At 36.5% G+C, this 18,815-nt stretch overlaps 1 protein-coding gene across 1 annotated transcript; it reads left to right on the forward strand.

Annotated features, from left to right (window-relative positions):
• Positions 1-7,883: 7,883 nt before the first annotated feature.
• On the forward strand, positions 7,884-18,364 carry kcna1b (potassium voltage-gated channel, shaker-related subfamily, member 1b). Its single transcript, XM_066724180.1, has 2 exons — positions 7,884-8,555; positions 8,877-18,364. Exon 2 carries the CDS (start codon positions 9,204-9,206, stop codon positions 10,683-10,685), a length of 1,482 nt encoding a protein of 493 aa, XP_066580277.1. The 5' UTR covers positions 7,884-8,555; positions 8,877-9,203; the 3' UTR covers positions 10,686-18,364.
• Positions 18,365-18,815: the final 451 nt, after the last annotated feature.

An 18,815-nucleotide genomic window follows, 5' to 3' on the forward strand; every position in this document is an offset into this window, starting at 1 on the left:
TGTATTATATAAGCCACGCAGTCATGTATTTGTGAATGAGGTCGAGTTATTCACAAGCCCTTGAATGTGCTCCCTTCAATCGAATACCTCGGCTTAACCTCCGTGATACTCAGAGATGCAGTGCTATCAGGTAGATTTATTAACCTTCACATCTGGAAGGAATTCGATTCTTCGATGGAAGGTTATTGGTTTTACAATGTCGTTTTCAATGCTATGTGTTTTAGAGCAGGTTGCCAGGTTTGCATCTTGATTGCCTAGGTGTCAATAAAACATCCACAATAGCAGATAAACAAGATGTCACTCGACTGGATTTGAGTTTAGGTGACAAAAACACGCTTGTCCTGATACTTTAAGAAGCTGTAGCAGTGATGGTCACGTTATAATGAGATGTAAGAGCTCAGTAAGTAAGTGGTGATTGTACTGGTAAGTGTCTAAGATAACAAACGATGAAAACTTCATAACTTCAATGAGACATATCAGCATCTAAGACACCACTGTAAAAGAACCATTTACAAAATATGTCTGAATGAGTTAAGTGTGCAGTTTCATTCCTGGGAAGAAAAGACATGTAGCTGTTAAAGAGTCTGTAATGGAGTATGACATGTATGTCAACGTACAAAGGATGAAATTTAGCAAAGCTTAAGAAACGATTCAGAATTAGTCATTTTATAAATATAGTAGTAGACCACAGTCAGTTAATGCTAACATACATTCAAAGGTTCTTAGGAGGAGACTAATTATGAATGAATCAGGCTTACTGCTACGATTGCTAGGTATTGTCTGGCTCCCTAATAGTGATGTTCTAGCTGAAGCCTGAAGAATATTACAAACTGCTCTCTGAAGCTACAGCCGAAAATTGGTCAACGTTCCAGTAAGTAGGGTCCCCAGTGTTACAGATTGTAATTTCCATACTGAGAGCTACACCAAATCAAAGCTTTGACCTACCCATCAAACATAAATTACAAACATGTCCCCTGTCACATTTTGATTTATAAGAAGTAGAAAGGGCTTCTGATAATACAATAAAACTCAAAAGGATACAGGTCTGTACTTTGCTATTCACAGGGAGGTCTATGTTTTTATTTGGTCCTGCCCTAAATTGGATTATCAAGGCACTTACTGAGGTTATGTATGAAATGTAGGTTTTAAAATAAATCCTTGTCCGTATGGAATGTCCTACTCGGAGAGACTGAGGGAACTGAACCTTCTCACCCTGGAACAGAAGAGACTATGTGGGGACTTGATTCAAGTCTTCAAAATATTACAGTACTTGTAATATTAGTCCTCTATCCCTGCTAGATTGCACTTCACAGTTTTATTATGCTTCTCACGTTTTTGATTGTTTTCTTCCTTGCTCCCTTTCCTGTAGCCCTTGACTGTGACCCTACATCTTGACAGCACTTAGCTTTCAACGTCCAGGATGTAGGAAATCGCTTACTGTACTTGTGTAAATTGTAAATTGGAATTTGTAAAATGTATTATTTTGAATTGCTATGTTTTAGCTAAATTTAATTTGTAATGATTGATGCCTTGTACTTAACTGTATTTTTGCACTTATGTTGTAAGTCACCCTGGATAAGGGCGTCTGCCAAGAAATAAAAATAATAATAATAATAATAATGAAGGGCATCGACCACATGAAACCAGAGGAGCTTTTCCAGATCAGCAGGGACACATGCACCCGGAGACACAAATGGAAATTGGGCTTCAAGGCATTCAAGACAGAAAACAGGAGACACTTCTTCACACAGAGAGGCGTCACAATCTGAACAAACTCCCCAGCGATGTGGTTGAAGCAACAATTTGGGAACATTTAAAAATAGACTGGATAGGATCCTTGGATCACTCAGTTATTAATGGACACCAAACAAGCACGATGGGGTGAATGGCCTCCTCTCGTTTGTAAACATTTCTTATGTTCTTATAATATCACAAAGCCACATAAGGTGGCATTAATGGCAAAAATAGCACAGAACTCCTCCTCAGAGAGGGAATATGCCTAGAAGATATTGCACATGTATTGAGCATCAATATTCCCCATCTGTATATGGTCATCAGTAGTGGGGTAACATCTGAATTCCCCAATGACGGCAAAAAGTGGTGAAAACATCATGAGAGATGGTTGCAGACATAGGGGGAGGGATGAGGATACAAAGAGAGCTGAAGTTCACATTAAACCTTCCACCCTGCATTGGTCGAAACTGCCCCTTCTCTTGGCTTGTGTTTCAATGTTCTATTTGTCTAACATGTTTTGGTAATTTAATCTCATGTCAATTATACGTGAAGGTCTCCTTTGAACAGAATCAGCCTCCTTGTATCACTTAACACAAGCACAGGATGCCAGAGCAGGCAGCAGCTTCTCAGCATCCTCCATCTATTGATTTACACTGGAATAAAACCTTCTTGCTGGAGATAAAGGTTGATCTATTTTTTTTTATGGTCTGCATACTAAATCTGAGAATGAAACACATGACATTGTAGGCACTGCAAAGTGTCATTCACAATGCATTCTAAGACTGGCTTTAGCACTGAATCACGAGTAAGTGACAGATTTACTCAAATCTCTCGACCTGAAGTATGGAAGCACTGTTTTTTGTCTGTACATTTATTATATGCTAGACCATTCCTGCATCATGTGTACATCAAATACAATAAACCTTTCCCTCCACCGATCTTTAAGTAAATGACCATTACCATATCACCTCAGTTCCAGAGCCCGAATGTAAGCATGTAAGGTAAGAAGGGGTCTGCTCGGTTTAGCTGATGAAATGTAAAGAGAGATCGGGTGGCTTCTGGATGTTGTTTTGTTGGACCAGAAGATGGCACCATTTCTACTGAGCCCAAACTACCCCTTGCTTTATTGATAGGAGGTACTACATGGAGACCTGTTGATTAGAAAATCAAACAAGCACTCCGTCTGTCCTGGGAATTTACACTTTTTTGAATCCAGAATAAAGTAATGGAATATTTGCCAGCTTAGCTTGTCATCCACCATTAACTGCATACAATTTGTCAAAGTATATATCTATTTGTTCTATTTTAATTAATAAACATATAATGGATATTCTGAAATATAATCTCAGATGCAAATATATATACATGCATATATGTATGTGTATGCGTAATAGATTTGCTATCCATAGTTCTCACTAAAACCTCCACACAAGAGCGGATTTAGCTGTTTTGCATTCATATCAAATACACTTTAAGGTTTCTCTATGTTCATCCAGCTGAGCAGCAAAGCACAGCCTGGTTGCCATGGAGACACATGTTCTACATGCTGAACATACAAACATGTTCACTTTCAAGCTTCACAGCTGATCAGAGAACGTCTGTTACAGTGTCTGAGTGCCACACACTAAACTGTGTCCTTCCTTCTGCTTCAACCCGGGACACTTCAGTACCCCGCCGGGCAGGTAAGTCTTTTACTGCATACCCCTCTTTCTGGCAGGGACAGCCCCAGATGACACACCTTAAAACTCCTACTGTCCATGAAGAAACTATAGTCATTACTATACTGCTCATCACATAACTTAACATTAAATACTTTAAATGTGCTTTTAAGGTCTTATGACTAACCAATAACTATCTTATTAAAATACGACATATTTTGCAGTTTTTCATGTTCTGGAGATCACATTTGAATTATTGACAGTGGTGTTTGCTAGACTAACATGTTAAATGATGCTCTTAGGCATCGCTTCTGCTCATGCTCCAACACTAGACAATGAGAAGCAGCTTTACCCTTCACAGTTGATCCACGTTGTGCAGCATGGGGCTGCTTCAAGATACTCTTCAAAGTTGAAACATCATTCCAAGCTAAACTGAAAGTATAAATATGCACCAACGATGTGGGAAATGGAATCATATGAGGGATTCGGTAATTAAGGTTATTATTCAGGGGTAATCATAAAACCTTTAAATGACAACCATGATTGTCATGTGTATTATTATACTGGGCACTGGCTGTGATCCAATCTAGGCCACTCCTCCACACTCCTTGCAGTTATACCTATAAATAAATATTTTAATTGATAAACAATTGTGTATAAATAATGTATGCATTTATTATTATTATGAAAAAATAAACAACTGAATGATGTCTTGTTAATGTATCCTGCTTGGAAGAGGAATGTACATTCTCAACATTAAATACATAAATAAATACATTTAAATAATCTCATTCATTAGGGATAGGAAGTTAATGGGTTGAAATCACCCAATAACTCCCTTCCTTTGCCAGGTAAAGGTTAAGGAAGGAAAATCAATTAATCAATTGTGATATTTTTTTCTTTTTCTTGCTTTAAAACATGCAAGACTGAATTCTACAGGAATTACAATAATAGACAGTGCAGAACAATGGCAATGAATAGTATACACTTAGATTTGATAACATGAGTTACTACCCCTTTAAGACCCCGGATTTGATGTAAGCTCCCTTATTCTCCCCAAGGCACTGTACCTTGTTAATGACTCTGAAGCGGAGCACTAATGGACTGCAGATTGTTGCTGGGATTCATTGCTTATTGTCTGTTCTCTAGCACCGCCTGTCTGCTGTATCCATCTGTAATCTGCCAGGACCTGCTTCACTCTAGTGCTGTGACTATACTCCCAGCATCTCATATCAACAAATCAGGCAGTACTAATCAATGCAGCAACACTTCTGTACAGTCGGCTACACTGAAAAAGCCATGGGAAACAGCTTACAGTGAAGGCAATTTTCCGGTGCCATATAAAATAACAAGATGGGGACAGTTGAAGGGAATTTAATCATTCAAGTCACACAATTACATACATATAACCACATTGAATCTATCTTTAACAAAATAAAATTAAAATAATCTAGAGTGAATCTGTCTTGGCCGTGTGAATTTCAGTATCAATCCTATATAGCTGTCCTAATCAACCACTTATGTGAAATATGTACCGTGATTGTTTCTCTTTTTCTTTTTCTACAACCACAGATAAATTACTACAGCTAAATTAGAATAGCTTCCTATTATTCTGAAATGGAAACAGCTCACACACAGAGAGGAGGATGTTTAAAGTACAGTTTTTGTTTTGACAGTCAAAATACTAATACCCAGCAAAAAGGTAGGCTTACTGAATTAATGAGCACAAAGGCTGCAGGGAGAAAAGAGGTAAAAGGTAAATTAAGACTCTTTAAAGTAGTGTGGGGCTGTTGGAGGAGGGGCCAAAAGTGCAGTATTGATTGATGCATAAGAGCAGAACAGGAGAGCACACTGTGTAAATGTACTACAATTACCTTTTCGATCACTCACTTGTTGGTTAAAAACAAGCTCTGGCTGGACAGTGCATTGGATGGGGCTCCTTTATAAAGAAGTGGATTTACTGGCACGGGTCAATCAAAAGACAGCAGCGAAGTATGCTGTCCATGGTGCTGAAATACTCCTATTTTATTACTTATTTCATTTTCTCTGTAGGACAGTGAATTACATTGAGATACAAAGGATGATTCTACTTCTATAATTAACTGCACCATGACTTGATAGGATCATTTGAAAGAACATATAGGTCTGTCATATTTAACAGAAGAAAATATCAAAAATGGATTCATTTTACATTTTATCATCTTCCAAATGGCAATCACGTCTTATATCATAGAATCGAGGAACATTACCCAATTATAAAACCAGACACAATGATCTTCTGGGGAAATAATGTTCCTATTCCAGACTTGGAAAGGACATAGAAGAATTTGTTTCTGTTGTATTTGTAATTGTCTTCAACTGGCAAAATAACCTGATATAAGGTTCATCACACCTAATCCCTGAAGTCCTCTAGTAATTACTGCACATTTTTAAAGGGGTACTTCTAATCTATACTGTCTGTTTGTGCATGGTCTATATTTCTGAATTTAATTTGTATTGCTATTCATTATTATAATATTTAAGAACCATGGGATAATTAGTCAGCTTAATGGAATGTAATACTTTATCTGTATAAAGTAATTGGATTTATTACATCTTACAAAGATTAATTCTGACCTTACAAATTAAAAAGGTCTGTATGTGGTCTTGGGCTTCTAAAGCTCTAGGTATTGCACACATACTCTCTCTCTCTCTCTGTCACACACACACACACACACAACTCTTAGATTACCAGAGGTCAGGAGGTGTTCAAAGGCATACACAGACAATCTGCAACCTGTTACAGCCTGGTCCAACCAGTGTGGCATGGGAATTTGAGCTCACGATGTTTGTGTGTTAGTTGGCAGCCTGGTCACATGTATGACCTTCCATAACATTGCATACACTTTATGTTCCACAGTGTATATTGTGCAGAAGTGGCAGTCCAAAGCACATGACAGAGTGTAGAGTCCAGAAATATTAAAAGCAGGCATGGTGAGCAGTGAAACATGGCAGACATGTACCAGATGTCTGGTCTAAAAGTGAGCACCCTGGAGACCAACAACTGTAGTGTGTCTACTGTCTGTTGAAAAGTGTATGCTTATGGCAGGGCACCCAGCAAGAGGCCATTTATCAAGTGTAACTAGAAACTGTGCAGTGGGGCTCTGAGAGGATGGCACAGTAGTCCTCCAACCACCTATCAAGAGATGGTGCAGAGTTTTGGTTCTAGGACTGCCAAAGTAAAAACACACACACACACACACACACATTATATATATATATATATATATATATATATATATATATATATATATATATATATATATATATATATATAATGTTTCCATTCTTTTCAATAGTTCAAGAGATAAAAAAAGACATAGAAGACTACATTAAAGACGGGAAGAGGAAATAATCAACTTTGCAGGCGTGACATGGGAAGGGGAAGCTATAGATATCAGGAAGTGGAAACATCTTGAGGAGGCCTTCATCCAGCAGTGGTTCAATATATTGTGATCATGATGATGATTTTATAAATAATAGCATATCATATAATATATAATATTATATATAATGTTTGCATAATTGGATGGGTATTCACATTCACAGATTAACTTAAACCAAATGCATTGTCTGCTGCATTTGCAAACAGATAATCAGTTTAATTAATGTTAATTAATATTAAATGTATTATTTTATTTTATTTCGGACAAATAATTGTTTAATGCACGTATTATTCCATTATTCAGCCCTTCTGTCCAGATAGGCACAAACACATAAGAATAGCCTATGTACTAACACAATAAAACAAAAACCTTATTATTTCAGAACTATGATCTATATTTATTTGTGTATAATGTTATAACTGATCTGTTGATCAAGTAATTACAGAGAAAGTGTTACATAATTGCTGGTAAACAAAATGAGAATAACATTAAAAAAACAAAAACAAAAATGAAATATTATACTACTACACTATCATAGGAAGAAAATTATTTGTGGGGATGGTAAACACTGCAGCCCTTTGATATGTAATTATATAAAGAATATAAATATAAACTCAATTATATATTTAATTTTGAACTGGGTAATATATGTTTTTAAATAATAAATTGTGGGCTGAATACAAGCTGTAGATACATTGTAATCCTCTCAATAAATCAATAATAAAGATGTGTATTACCCTGCCTAAATACTTCAAGAACTATCCATTATTCTATTTTTCGTTTAAATCAATTAGTCACATTACTTATGTAATTGTTACATATACCAATGTTACCAATATCGCCAACCGCATTCTTCTATACAATCAAATTTTTACAGCAGTGCTGGCTTGTACTATACTATGTTGTTTTTATGGTGTATAATGCACTTGTGGCAACGTGTGTTAGCACAGCCTGTCTGCATTGCGTCTAATCCCCCCCTCCCTGTACCCTCCTCCCTCCCCCTTTCTCCCTCTCTCTCTCCCTCTCTCTCTAGCTCTCTCATCACTTTATATGTGAAATCATGCAATAGGCTTTACCATTATACATGCGTCTTTTTTTCTCCATTGAATCCCCCCTTTTCTTTAAATCATTTTCGTTCACCTTCATATGTTGAGATACCCGTGCACCTTGGGACGTTCGTATCTTATTTGCAACAAAAAGGAAAAGCTCTCCAATTTCTGCTGATGCTGCAACGTGAAGAAATGGCTAGAGTTCGCTTATTGCCCCTTAATGTATTCAGCCTTCCCAATCGCACCATCATCATTTCTCTTGCTGTATAGGACATTATGCTAAAATGGTGCAGCTGGGCTGAGGTCAATAGATCCACTGGATTTCTTGTTTGTTTTTGTATCGCACTCTTGCTCGCTTTTCTCTCTCCCTCTTTTCATCTATATCTCTCGCTGTGTCTCAAACCAATATGATGTTATATTGCCTGTGCAGAGACTTAATCCATCAGGACCTGCACCTTTTTAGGAAGCTTGGTTTCTCCGATCAACGTTAGAAATTAATGACACGAAAATGCCGTGGACGTATGCTAAGACAATATAGTCTATTAATATTTCAGGCAACCTCATAGACAACGCACTGTAAAGTGATAGCCGTATTAAAACAAAGCAGGGAGTGCAAAGTTATAGCTGTGGCTTTCGGTGTTCACGGACTGGACGCATTCCTACACAGTTTCTCACAAGATTACCTGCAGGTAAGGTGTATTCAGGCTAATACTACTACTGCTAATCATAATAATATCACATATCATGATGTTACAATGGCATTCAGTACGCATTTGTGGGTTCTAGATCTATGCTACCCTGAAGCCCCTATTGGGGATGCAGCTGTTTGGCTAAAATAAAATCTTAGCATAGGCTATGCGGGATTTCGTGTAAAGAGTGTGGGTGGGCTATAGACTGAAACTTGTACAATGCTGCATGCAGTAAAAACTGAGCGTGCCTGTTTTCTGTGCACAGTGTTGGATTGGAAAGGTTTTTTAAATGTTTTATTTTCGATATTTTGTATTCCGCAGCATCCATCGACTGTACAGTTTACGCCTTGGCCACCTTAGGTCTACAGCATAAAAAACAGAGGCAGCTGAAACTGCTGAGCTGGCAAACATCTCTTCAGTGCGATCAATTTTTCCCCTCTAACTGTGTGACAGGAGCAGCAGCAAAAGCAGCAGCAGAGAGAAGCAATGGTCGAGTCAGCGAGAAAAGCAGGGGGACCGCACTGAAGCACAACAAGCTATCCCCTCATAGGGGGACCCACCAATAAAGGAGACCATTGAAGAAGACAATAATTAAAAAAAAAAGACAAAACCCGCATATTTTGCAGTGTAAAAAACTCGACAGCCAGGATGACAGTTGTGGCAGGAGATAACATGGATGAGACCTCTGCTTTGCCCGGGCACCCTCAAGATAGCTACCCACCCGACCACGATGACCACGAATGCTGCGAGAGGGTGGTCATCAATATAGCCGGGCTGCGCTTTGAGACTCAATTAAAAACACTCGCCCAGTTTCCCAACACATTGCTGGGTAACCCCAAGAAGAGGATGCGGTACTTTGATCCCTTGAGAAATGAGTATTTCTTCGACAGAAACCGTCCCAGTTTCGACGCCATCCTCTATTACTACCAATCGGGAGGCCGGTTGAGGAGACCGGTTAATGTACCTTTGGATATGTTTTCGGAAGAGATCAAGTTTTATGAGCTCGGGGAGGAGGCAATGGAGAAATTTCGTGAGGATGAGGGTTTCATCAGGGAGGAAGAGCGCCCTTTGCCCGAGAAGGAATTTCAACGCCAAATCTGGCTCTTGTTTGAGCACCCGGAGAGCTCTGGACCAGCCAGGGGGATTGCTATTGTGTCTGTCATGGTGATCCTGATTTCGATTGTGATATTTTGTTTGGAGACTTTACCAGAACTTAAAGACGACCCTGCAGGGAGGATACACATTGTTGGGAATAGCACCTACTATATCAAACCAAATATCTTCACCGACCCTTTCTTCATTGTGGAGACGCTCTGCATCATCTGGTTCTCCTTTGAGCTGGTAGTTCGTTTTTTCGCCTGTCCCAGCAAAGCAGACTTCTTTAAGAACATTATGAACTTTATTGATATCGTGGCCATCATCCCCTATTTCATCACCCTGGGCACCGAGATGGCAGAAGAGCAAGATGGCAAAGGCGAGCAGAAAGGCGAGCAGGCGACGTCTCTAGCAATCCTCAGGGTAATCCGTCTGGTCAGGGTTTTCAGGATCTTCAAGCTCTCCAGACACTCCAAGGGACTGCAGATCCTGGGGCAGACTCTCAAAGCCAGTATGCGGGAGCTGGGACTGTTAATTTTCTTCCTTTTCATCGGTGTCATCTTGTTCTCCAGCGCGGTGTACTTTGCAGAAGCCGAGGAGAAGGAGTCCTACTTCTCCAGCATCCCAGATGCGTTCTGGTGGGCGGTGGTGTCTATGACAACTGTGGGGTATGGGGACATGTATCCTGTGACAATTGGGGGCAAAATCGTGGGGTCCTTGTGTGCCATTGCCGGAGTGCTAACGATTGCATTGCCCGTTCCTGTGATTGTCTCCAACTTTAATTACTTCTATCACAGGGAGACGGAAGGGGAAGAGCAGGCACAGTTGTTGCACGTCAGTAACCCCAACATCGCGTCTGAGACCAACTCCAGCCGCCGCAGCTCGTCAACTGTCAGCAAGTCAGAGTACATGGAAATCGATGAGGATATGAACAACAGCATAGACAATTTTAGAGAGGCAAACCTCAGAACTGGCAACTGCACCGTAGCCAACCAAAACTGTGTGAATAAAAGCAAGCTGCTAACTGATGTTTAGAAGAGAAATCAGTAGCAGCTCCGGACTCAAGTGGCATGGTCACTTTGTAGATACTGTAATCATATCTGAATGCTTTATTTACCTCGTTAATGCGTTCTTGCATTGCGATTATTATGCTCAGCGATTTTAAAGAAAAGACAAAAAAATCAAACAAAAGCTTTCAGGATACGTGAAAGATAAATATTTTCATTTATTTTTAAATGGGATTCTTCAAGTTGGTATAAACAATGGGAAAATCTTTTAACTAGGTTTATTATGAGAAAATGTACAACCCTTAAGGGGGATTTCCATTATTTGCTTGTCAAAACAAAGTGATCATTTTAAGATAAGTTATGCATGGATTACAGTAAATTTCAGCAAGTTGCACAGTGCATCCAGGAAAGTGCATCAGAATCCTGAGTCCTGCTGAAACATGCAAGCATCTGCAGTTATCGATCTACTTGTTCCCTTGTGATAGGTGATGTCATTACTTGAGATCTACCGACCAGCAAAGCACCTTATCAGAAAAAAAGACTGGTCTCTTGCTGCGAATTTATGGTGTAAGAAGTAATCGTCTCCGGACATCTGCAATGCTGCTATTTTTCTGCAGATGCTGTAACTCAAATCTTACAAAATGGGTATGATGATGTTATACCCTTTTGATACAAGACAGCACAATGGAAAAAAAACAAAACAACGAAACAAGACAAAAAACAAAAAAAAACTAAAAATATAAGCATGTTCTGATACTCTTCGTTTTAATATTGGCATGCGTGAAACATTACCTCATATAATGGGAGACTTTGAGAGATTTTTTTTCTTTTCTTTTTTTCTTTTCTTTGTTTCCTCATTTGCTTTCACCAAAAGTGCACTGGTTATTTATTATTTAAATTATAAATAATTTAAAGTATTTAAGTGCTGAATGTTAAATCTTATGGGAACAGTAACTTTTGGAGATCATAGCATGTTAAAATACTCAGCATTATGGCCTATTTGACTAAGGTACTATGTATCCTAGTATATTTAATGCATGACGTCAGTATTAAACAGCTTGTTGTATCTGAGGGACTTCTGAAGACCGGATGATTTTCCTGGTTTTCGTCAGGGAAATGAGTGGGTTCATGTCCTGACTTTGTCTGAACTGTGACTGAACATATCCCAGCCCTTCTTGGGACTGCAGACTTTTAAATAATAATAATAATAATAATAATAATAATAATAATAATAATAAACAATAATAATAATAATAATAATAATAATAATAATAATAATAATAATAATAAAATCAAAACACATATACTCATAGTAAGCACTACCGGGTAAACTACATTCAATATTACTTCAGTGGTGCCATGCATGGACATTCTCTGAATGCAAAAAGTAAAATTATTATATAAATTATGCATCCATATTGTAATTGATTTTACCGTATTTATTCTTTTAAATTTTAGTTCCCCAATACATATTGCAGATAAAAATGGCAAATTACTTACGTTAGTTGCTAGTGCCTTTAACCCTCTTAACCCCTGAATCGTTGAAAGTGCCTCCATGTACAATATAAAAACTAAATTATAAGGAGAACTGGTGCAGTCCTTCTTTACCTATTTATGCACTATACTCCATCTATATATTCTTTAGAGAATGACAGTAAAAATAGTACATTCATTCAACGGTTCTGAGAACAAATGCCAGGGCTGATGGACAGTGTTATCTTCAAAGCGTCATGCATGATACAGGCAGGTCATAAGACTGCTGAACACAAAATACATGTGAGGAGTCAAGACCCAGATTTCAAATAGTTTCAATGGCAGAACGTGGAGTCCAATTCAATTTAAATGTAATTAGTAGGTTGCAGTATCTGTCATGTGCAAAGTCTTATTGACTCCTTGCATATAGGCCTAATGAACATAAACCAACGACAATAACAACAACAGAAGGAAACTGCTTAAAGTGAACGTGTTTATCATCTTCCATCCTTTTGATTTGCATTTTACCATCATAAGCCTTTTTGTTGTCTACCTCAGTGTGATCATGTGTGGCAACATAGTGCATGTGATTCCACATGGTAAAGTTTAGAAACGGGCTTCATCAGTGGTTACATTCACTCATTTGTCCTTCAGTACCCAACTTCTATTGAACCCATGGTTTATCCTGAAAATTACATTTACAGAAGCACTTATACAGCAAGTATCTACATCCCACCCAGCTACGCACAATCAAGAGATGTACGTTTGAAAGGATAACCTGAGTTGTGATTTGATGGACTTTGGCACTGCTGAAGAATGGGTTATGGAAATGGAGGGAGGAAAAACAAACAAAAAAAACTTTTGACTGCATACAACAACAGCATATCAGAAGACAACAGGGCATTTACCTGCTCATTTACAGACCTTTCATTGAACCCATAACCTGTTTGTCCGCCTCTGTGAAATTCTGAGGTTTGAAGAAAAAAAAAAAGTAAAAAGTAAAACTTTTCCTTTTAATTGACTTGGTTTCTTCACTTGATATAATCAACAAAATCAACCAAATGATATGGGAGATCTGAAAGCTGTAATCGTCCTCCAACAAATAATTCTTGTTCTTCTACTAGGATTAAACATTTCTTGAGTCACTGCACCTTAGGTTAACCAATGAGCTGGTTGTTCTGCGTGTGAGTAAGAGCAGCGCTCTGCACTGTTCCTGGCAAAGGATTCTGAAGCTGGTTTGGGGCAAATCTGTGGAAAGAATCATGTTGTAACATTTCTTTTTTTTTTACACGGTTTCAGCCACAGCGGAAAGCGAGACATTGGTTATAAAACAAAACTGATCCTGTGAAGAATAGGCATGTGTTTTTGGTAAATCAGTTGTTGAAAAAGCTCTGACCAATTGCACTACCTGGGCTTGAATGTTTTAGGGACCTGAAGGTGCACTTGAAAGTTATGTATAAAGCTGTTATATTAATGCCAGGGCAGCTATATTATTAATGGAAGCATAATTATCCCCTTTTTTATTGATTTATTATTGCTTTAAATGTTAATGAAAGGTTTAGAATGAAATATGCATCTTACAATTATGTACAAAGATATCCCTTTTTAAATAAATAAAAGCCACATTACATAACCATTTGTTCATTTACTTAATTGAGCACTGAGGTCTCCATACAACACATAAACAGAAAGATACAGCCTGCATTAAAACTTAATTAATAAAATTAAAATAAAATAGTAAGCATAGTAAAACAATGAAGTTGAGGGAAAACTAACATAAACAAACATTTATATATTTACATTTTATTATTGACTATTTTAACCCTTGTGAAAAGATTAACTGATGCCAATTCATTCTAAATGACTAGAGTTAAACAGATGGTTTATTTCCTTTGTCCTGTTTTGTCTGTTCAAATGCCATCCATGATTTTACATGAATAACACCAGTAGAGTACCCTAAATTCATGTTACTGGCGAGGAATATATACACAGCAAGGGGCAAATCAAGTCAAACAAATAACTAAACAGCCCATCTTTTATTACCTCATCCACTCTCTCCCATGCTCCCCAAAATAAAATAAATAAAAAGTAAAAAAGGAGAATCTATATATCAAATATCAGATTTACTTTTAATACGAACTTTAAACTTATTAACTAAATGTCAGCGTTTCCTTTGACACACGCAATTCAGCTCAACTACCAGATGTTATGTCCAAAAGACAAGATGAAGAAAATAGCCCTTAGCAAATGCACACATTTCCCAAAGACCTGGAAAGGCCATGAAGCTGTAGATATTCAGGTCTGTCATTCAGTTTGTGCTGAACTTCATGTTTAATTATGTTTTTGGTGCTAAGTATAAAAAACATTTAAACAAAACAAACACAAATACGAAAAACAAACAAATAAACAAACAAAAAATGTGTTCAACAGATAAAATGTTCTTTCTTTCTTATGTGAGAATATGATTTTGCTTGTAAAAAAGGCATTTCCCAAATATTCTTTAAAAAAGACTATTGTTACTGTTTTAATAAAAACAAAGTATGGTGTTATAGCCCTGCAGGATTGTGTCTTTATAGTTAAACTTTGACTGCTCACAAAAATCTATGTCATAAACTATTTTGTTATTTTATTTATTTAAAGTGAATTAAAGTAGGTTCACAACCAATTAATTTTAAATGTATGAAATAAAGAAAAGAGGGAAAAGATGGAGAAATGTATACAAAATGGGTGACATGGCAGAGCAAGGAATCTCTGGCGATTTCAACAACTTTTTAAAAACTATAAATTCCATATTATACATGCAAATCAAAAGAAGTGATCTCAAATTGTATTGTTTCATATTAACATGTATTTATGTGTGTATAAGGCTGTGTGTGTGTGTGTGTGTATATATATATATATATATATATATATATACACACACACACATACATTTGAAAACATACAAAAACAAAAAACAAATAGTTGGTATACAAAATAAAAAAGGCAGAGAAGAATTATGTCTATTGCTCAATTAAAAATAATTATTATTAAAAGCGAAGCGAAGTTTGGGGACTTTATGAAGTAAAAATATCCACCTCCTTTCTTAAACTTGACAGACTTTAATAAACATGCCATTAGAATGTGTTTTTCCTATTTTTATAGCCATGACTATTAAAACAATGGTTACTTTTAAAGTATAATTTAATAACTATGAATCTGATATCATTCCATCATTACCTTTTGATGCACATGATCAAATTACTTAAAGTACACTGTTCAAGTATGTCTGCTAATTTGTCCACAATTCTTAAATGACAATTTTAATGTAATACTCATATATACTCTGTTATTCAGATATCAACAGCATCCACTTCATAAGAATAACTGCATGGTTGAAGCTGCACTGCATGCAACTTTCCATCCAAAATTGGGCAGAGAATACAGGGATATAAGGCTGTGTCAATTGTGTAACACTTGCCCTCACTTGGATGTCTAAACATTTACAAAAATTCCTCTTTAACTCACCACACTGTTATTATTTAAATACAGAACACATCTAGAATGTTTCATTATTTATTTTTCTTGACTTATCTTATTGAACTACAAAGTTATAAATTCCTTCCTGATTTTGTATTAAGACTTTTTATGCCTTTTTTCCTGATGGTGACAATTGATTTAGACTCTGAAAGAGTCCATTCAAATGCAATTGAAAACCCGTATTTTCTACATACCAATCCAAGGCTACTGAAACAAGTGCATTACCAGGAAGCCTAGAGCATTTCAGCTTCAGGAAATCAGTCTCTGTTGTGTTCATGAAGAACTTGTAGGTTCTTGCACTTTCTGGGAGGATGTTGCTCATGAACTTGTATCTGTTACTTAACTTTTGTTTTCTTTTTACATTCAAGATTCTGCTTTTTAAATAAGTTTGATATATGTTGTTTAAGGCATAGTCTATGATCTATGCAAGGGTATTCTTATTAATTGTTTTTGTCACCTATATCTTCATATATAGCATCAAATTAAAGACATTTTTGATTATGATCTAATCATATGGCTTTTATGTTTTTCGCTGTATGGGGTATATTTGACATTATATCTTAAAAAAATGTTTTTCTTTAATTCTGTTCCTCTTTCCTTTCAATGCTGTCTATTATCAAAGAGCTGTGAGTCATAACTTCTATAAGCTTCTTTAATATTCAGTTTTTATACAGTGGGATGCAAATTTATTAGAACACAATTCCTCATTTATTGAACTTTGCTCATTTTCAACAGAAACATACATTTTTCATTTTTTTCTTTCTTCATGGAGGTGTTTTTGGTTTCACCATCTTCTAGGATAATTAAAGTCTGACCAATCAGCTTCTTCCAAGTTGTAATTAAAATACTGTAGTACCTCTGCAAATGCACAGTGCCAGCTACCAACTACCTTCTAAAACATGCGTCAAAAATCTTGGGGCTCCTTCCAATATAGTCATATGATACGTGAAAATACAAGAGGTATTCCAACCATTTATAGCCTGGAGTTTCAAACATACATTTTGTTTTCTGTTTTCCAGTCAACATGTGATTAATGTAATGTAGGTAGGCTAGTATAGGTGTACAGAGCCTGCAGGGTCTTCTGGTTCTCATCCCACCTGAGCTCTTTCCTATCTAATTAACTCGTTTAACACTTTTTGAAAGTTTAATGCTGTTGGTGCTTTTACAGCATTTTCCAAACCTGCTGCTTTGTGGCCCTTGTAGACTGAACTCTCCCCTCTTTGGGCTAGCAAATAATATGCCCATTCTAAATTACATAAGACAATTCTGCAATGAACAATGCAACAAGCTAAAGACATAATGTGATTGATTTGGGCATTACTGATATAAGATCTAGAGAATACAGGTTTAAATTCCTGTAACTACCCCATGCAATATGTGCAGGCTGTGCTAATAAGTTATGATAACACCACCAAGGAATACTTCAACCAATTCCATTTTCTAGAAAACCACAAACAATATTGCATTAAAATATATTATTAAATACACTCCAGTGGCTTTACCTCTTTACAGTAATATTTTAATGTATTATTGTGAGGATGCTTTATAAGACATTGAACAATTAACTTGCGATACTTAAGTTAGATTCTGTCTGTAACTTTCACAGAAAGCCGAACTTTGCTATAACTTCTCTGACACTGTAATTGACTGTTGGTATGTCTTTAAAACAGACTTCAACATGCAAAATAATTGTTTACCTACTGGTTGTATGTGCAGGGTTTTTAAGCTTCCTGAGATTGATTACAATAGGTAATACAATCTAAAGGTTAAGCAATGTTATGTGAAAATGTAATTTATATATTCTATTCCCAGTGCCATACTCATACAGCACTGTGGGTATTTGTCCTCTGATGCTCAGTGTGTCCTGGCTTTTATTAATTAAACCCTTAATTAAATTCATTTGTGACATGAATTACCTTAATTAGATTATCTTTCATTGTTTTCAGCTCCTGAGGAGATGTAATAATTAAATTGTATACAACTGTAACTTTAACGTTAAAAACTGTTTAAAAGGTGAAAATATCATCTTTCTGTATTATGAAAACCAGGACATACAGGTCCAGGGGATTCAGACCTGGGAAGTCGTGTTTTAAAATGTCAAATTGAATATACTAGGGATCTGCAACCCTGGTCCTGGAGAGTCTTTTAGTTTGATTTAATATGACGCTATTTATTCCATTAGAAAAAGTTAAGATGTTTTTGTGGTCTCTATTCCCAAATTCTCCCTAAGCTATTTCAGACTCGAGGACCAGGGCTGATGACCCCTTTGTGTTACCATTTGCGTCTATGTCCTGATTTTTCTCTAAGCATCTCAAATTAATTGCATATGTGGCATATTAAACTGACCAGTAAAAAAAAGACAATCATTAATTTGCTTAGATTGTAATTTACCAGGATATAGAGATAAGATCAAAACTACAGAATGTTGGGTGTTCTAATACATTTGCACAATACTGTATTTTCAATCTCTTCAATAACGTGGATCTTGAGTTCACTGAATTCTGAAATTCCATTAATACTTTTATAACTAACCATTTCTTAATTACAGATCAGCTGAGGGTTTGAGACCAGGACGTTATTATTCAATATCCATGATGCTTAATGCTTAAATAAAGATAAAACTACATGCTTTAAATTTTATCCTTGTGCCTCTGTGAAGAATCCATTATCGAAAATCATCTGTTTTTCACAATAAAAGAGCCATACACTATAGAACAGCAGTGTTTCCTTCTCGTTTGCAAATACATTTGCAGATATAATGTTCCTACTCTTTCCTTACAGCACAGCACAGTGAAATTCTGCCAATAGTTCAATTATTTGTTTATTATTATTATTTTACTATTGACTGTACTATCCCAGCTACTGTAAAATGTTACATTAATGTAAATGGTGACACAGATCACATATGTACAGTAGATCATACCATTGCAATTCAATAAACAGATAAATTGCAGGATAGAACACCACCTACTTAAAAAAGAGCCCTTAGTCAAACTAAATCAAATGCTTGCATGTTTAAATCAGGAAGTGGCCAATTTAAAAGTCCTCTTTCATCCAAGTTATTTTTAAAGATGAGGCACATGCTTTGATAGACACGTCTGGACTCTAAAACTGAAAACCCAACTGAGGCCTAACAAATTACTTAATTAATGTTTCAATAGGGAGG

The sequence above is a fragment of the Amia ocellicauda genome, chromosome 15 (genome assembly GCF_036373705.1).
Source record: "Amia ocellicauda isolate fAmiCal2 chromosome 15, fAmiCal2.hap1, whole genome shotgun sequence".
Classification (NCBI taxonomy): domain Eukaryota; kingdom Metazoa; phylum Chordata; class Actinopteri; order Amiiformes; family Amiidae; genus Amia; species Amia ocellicauda.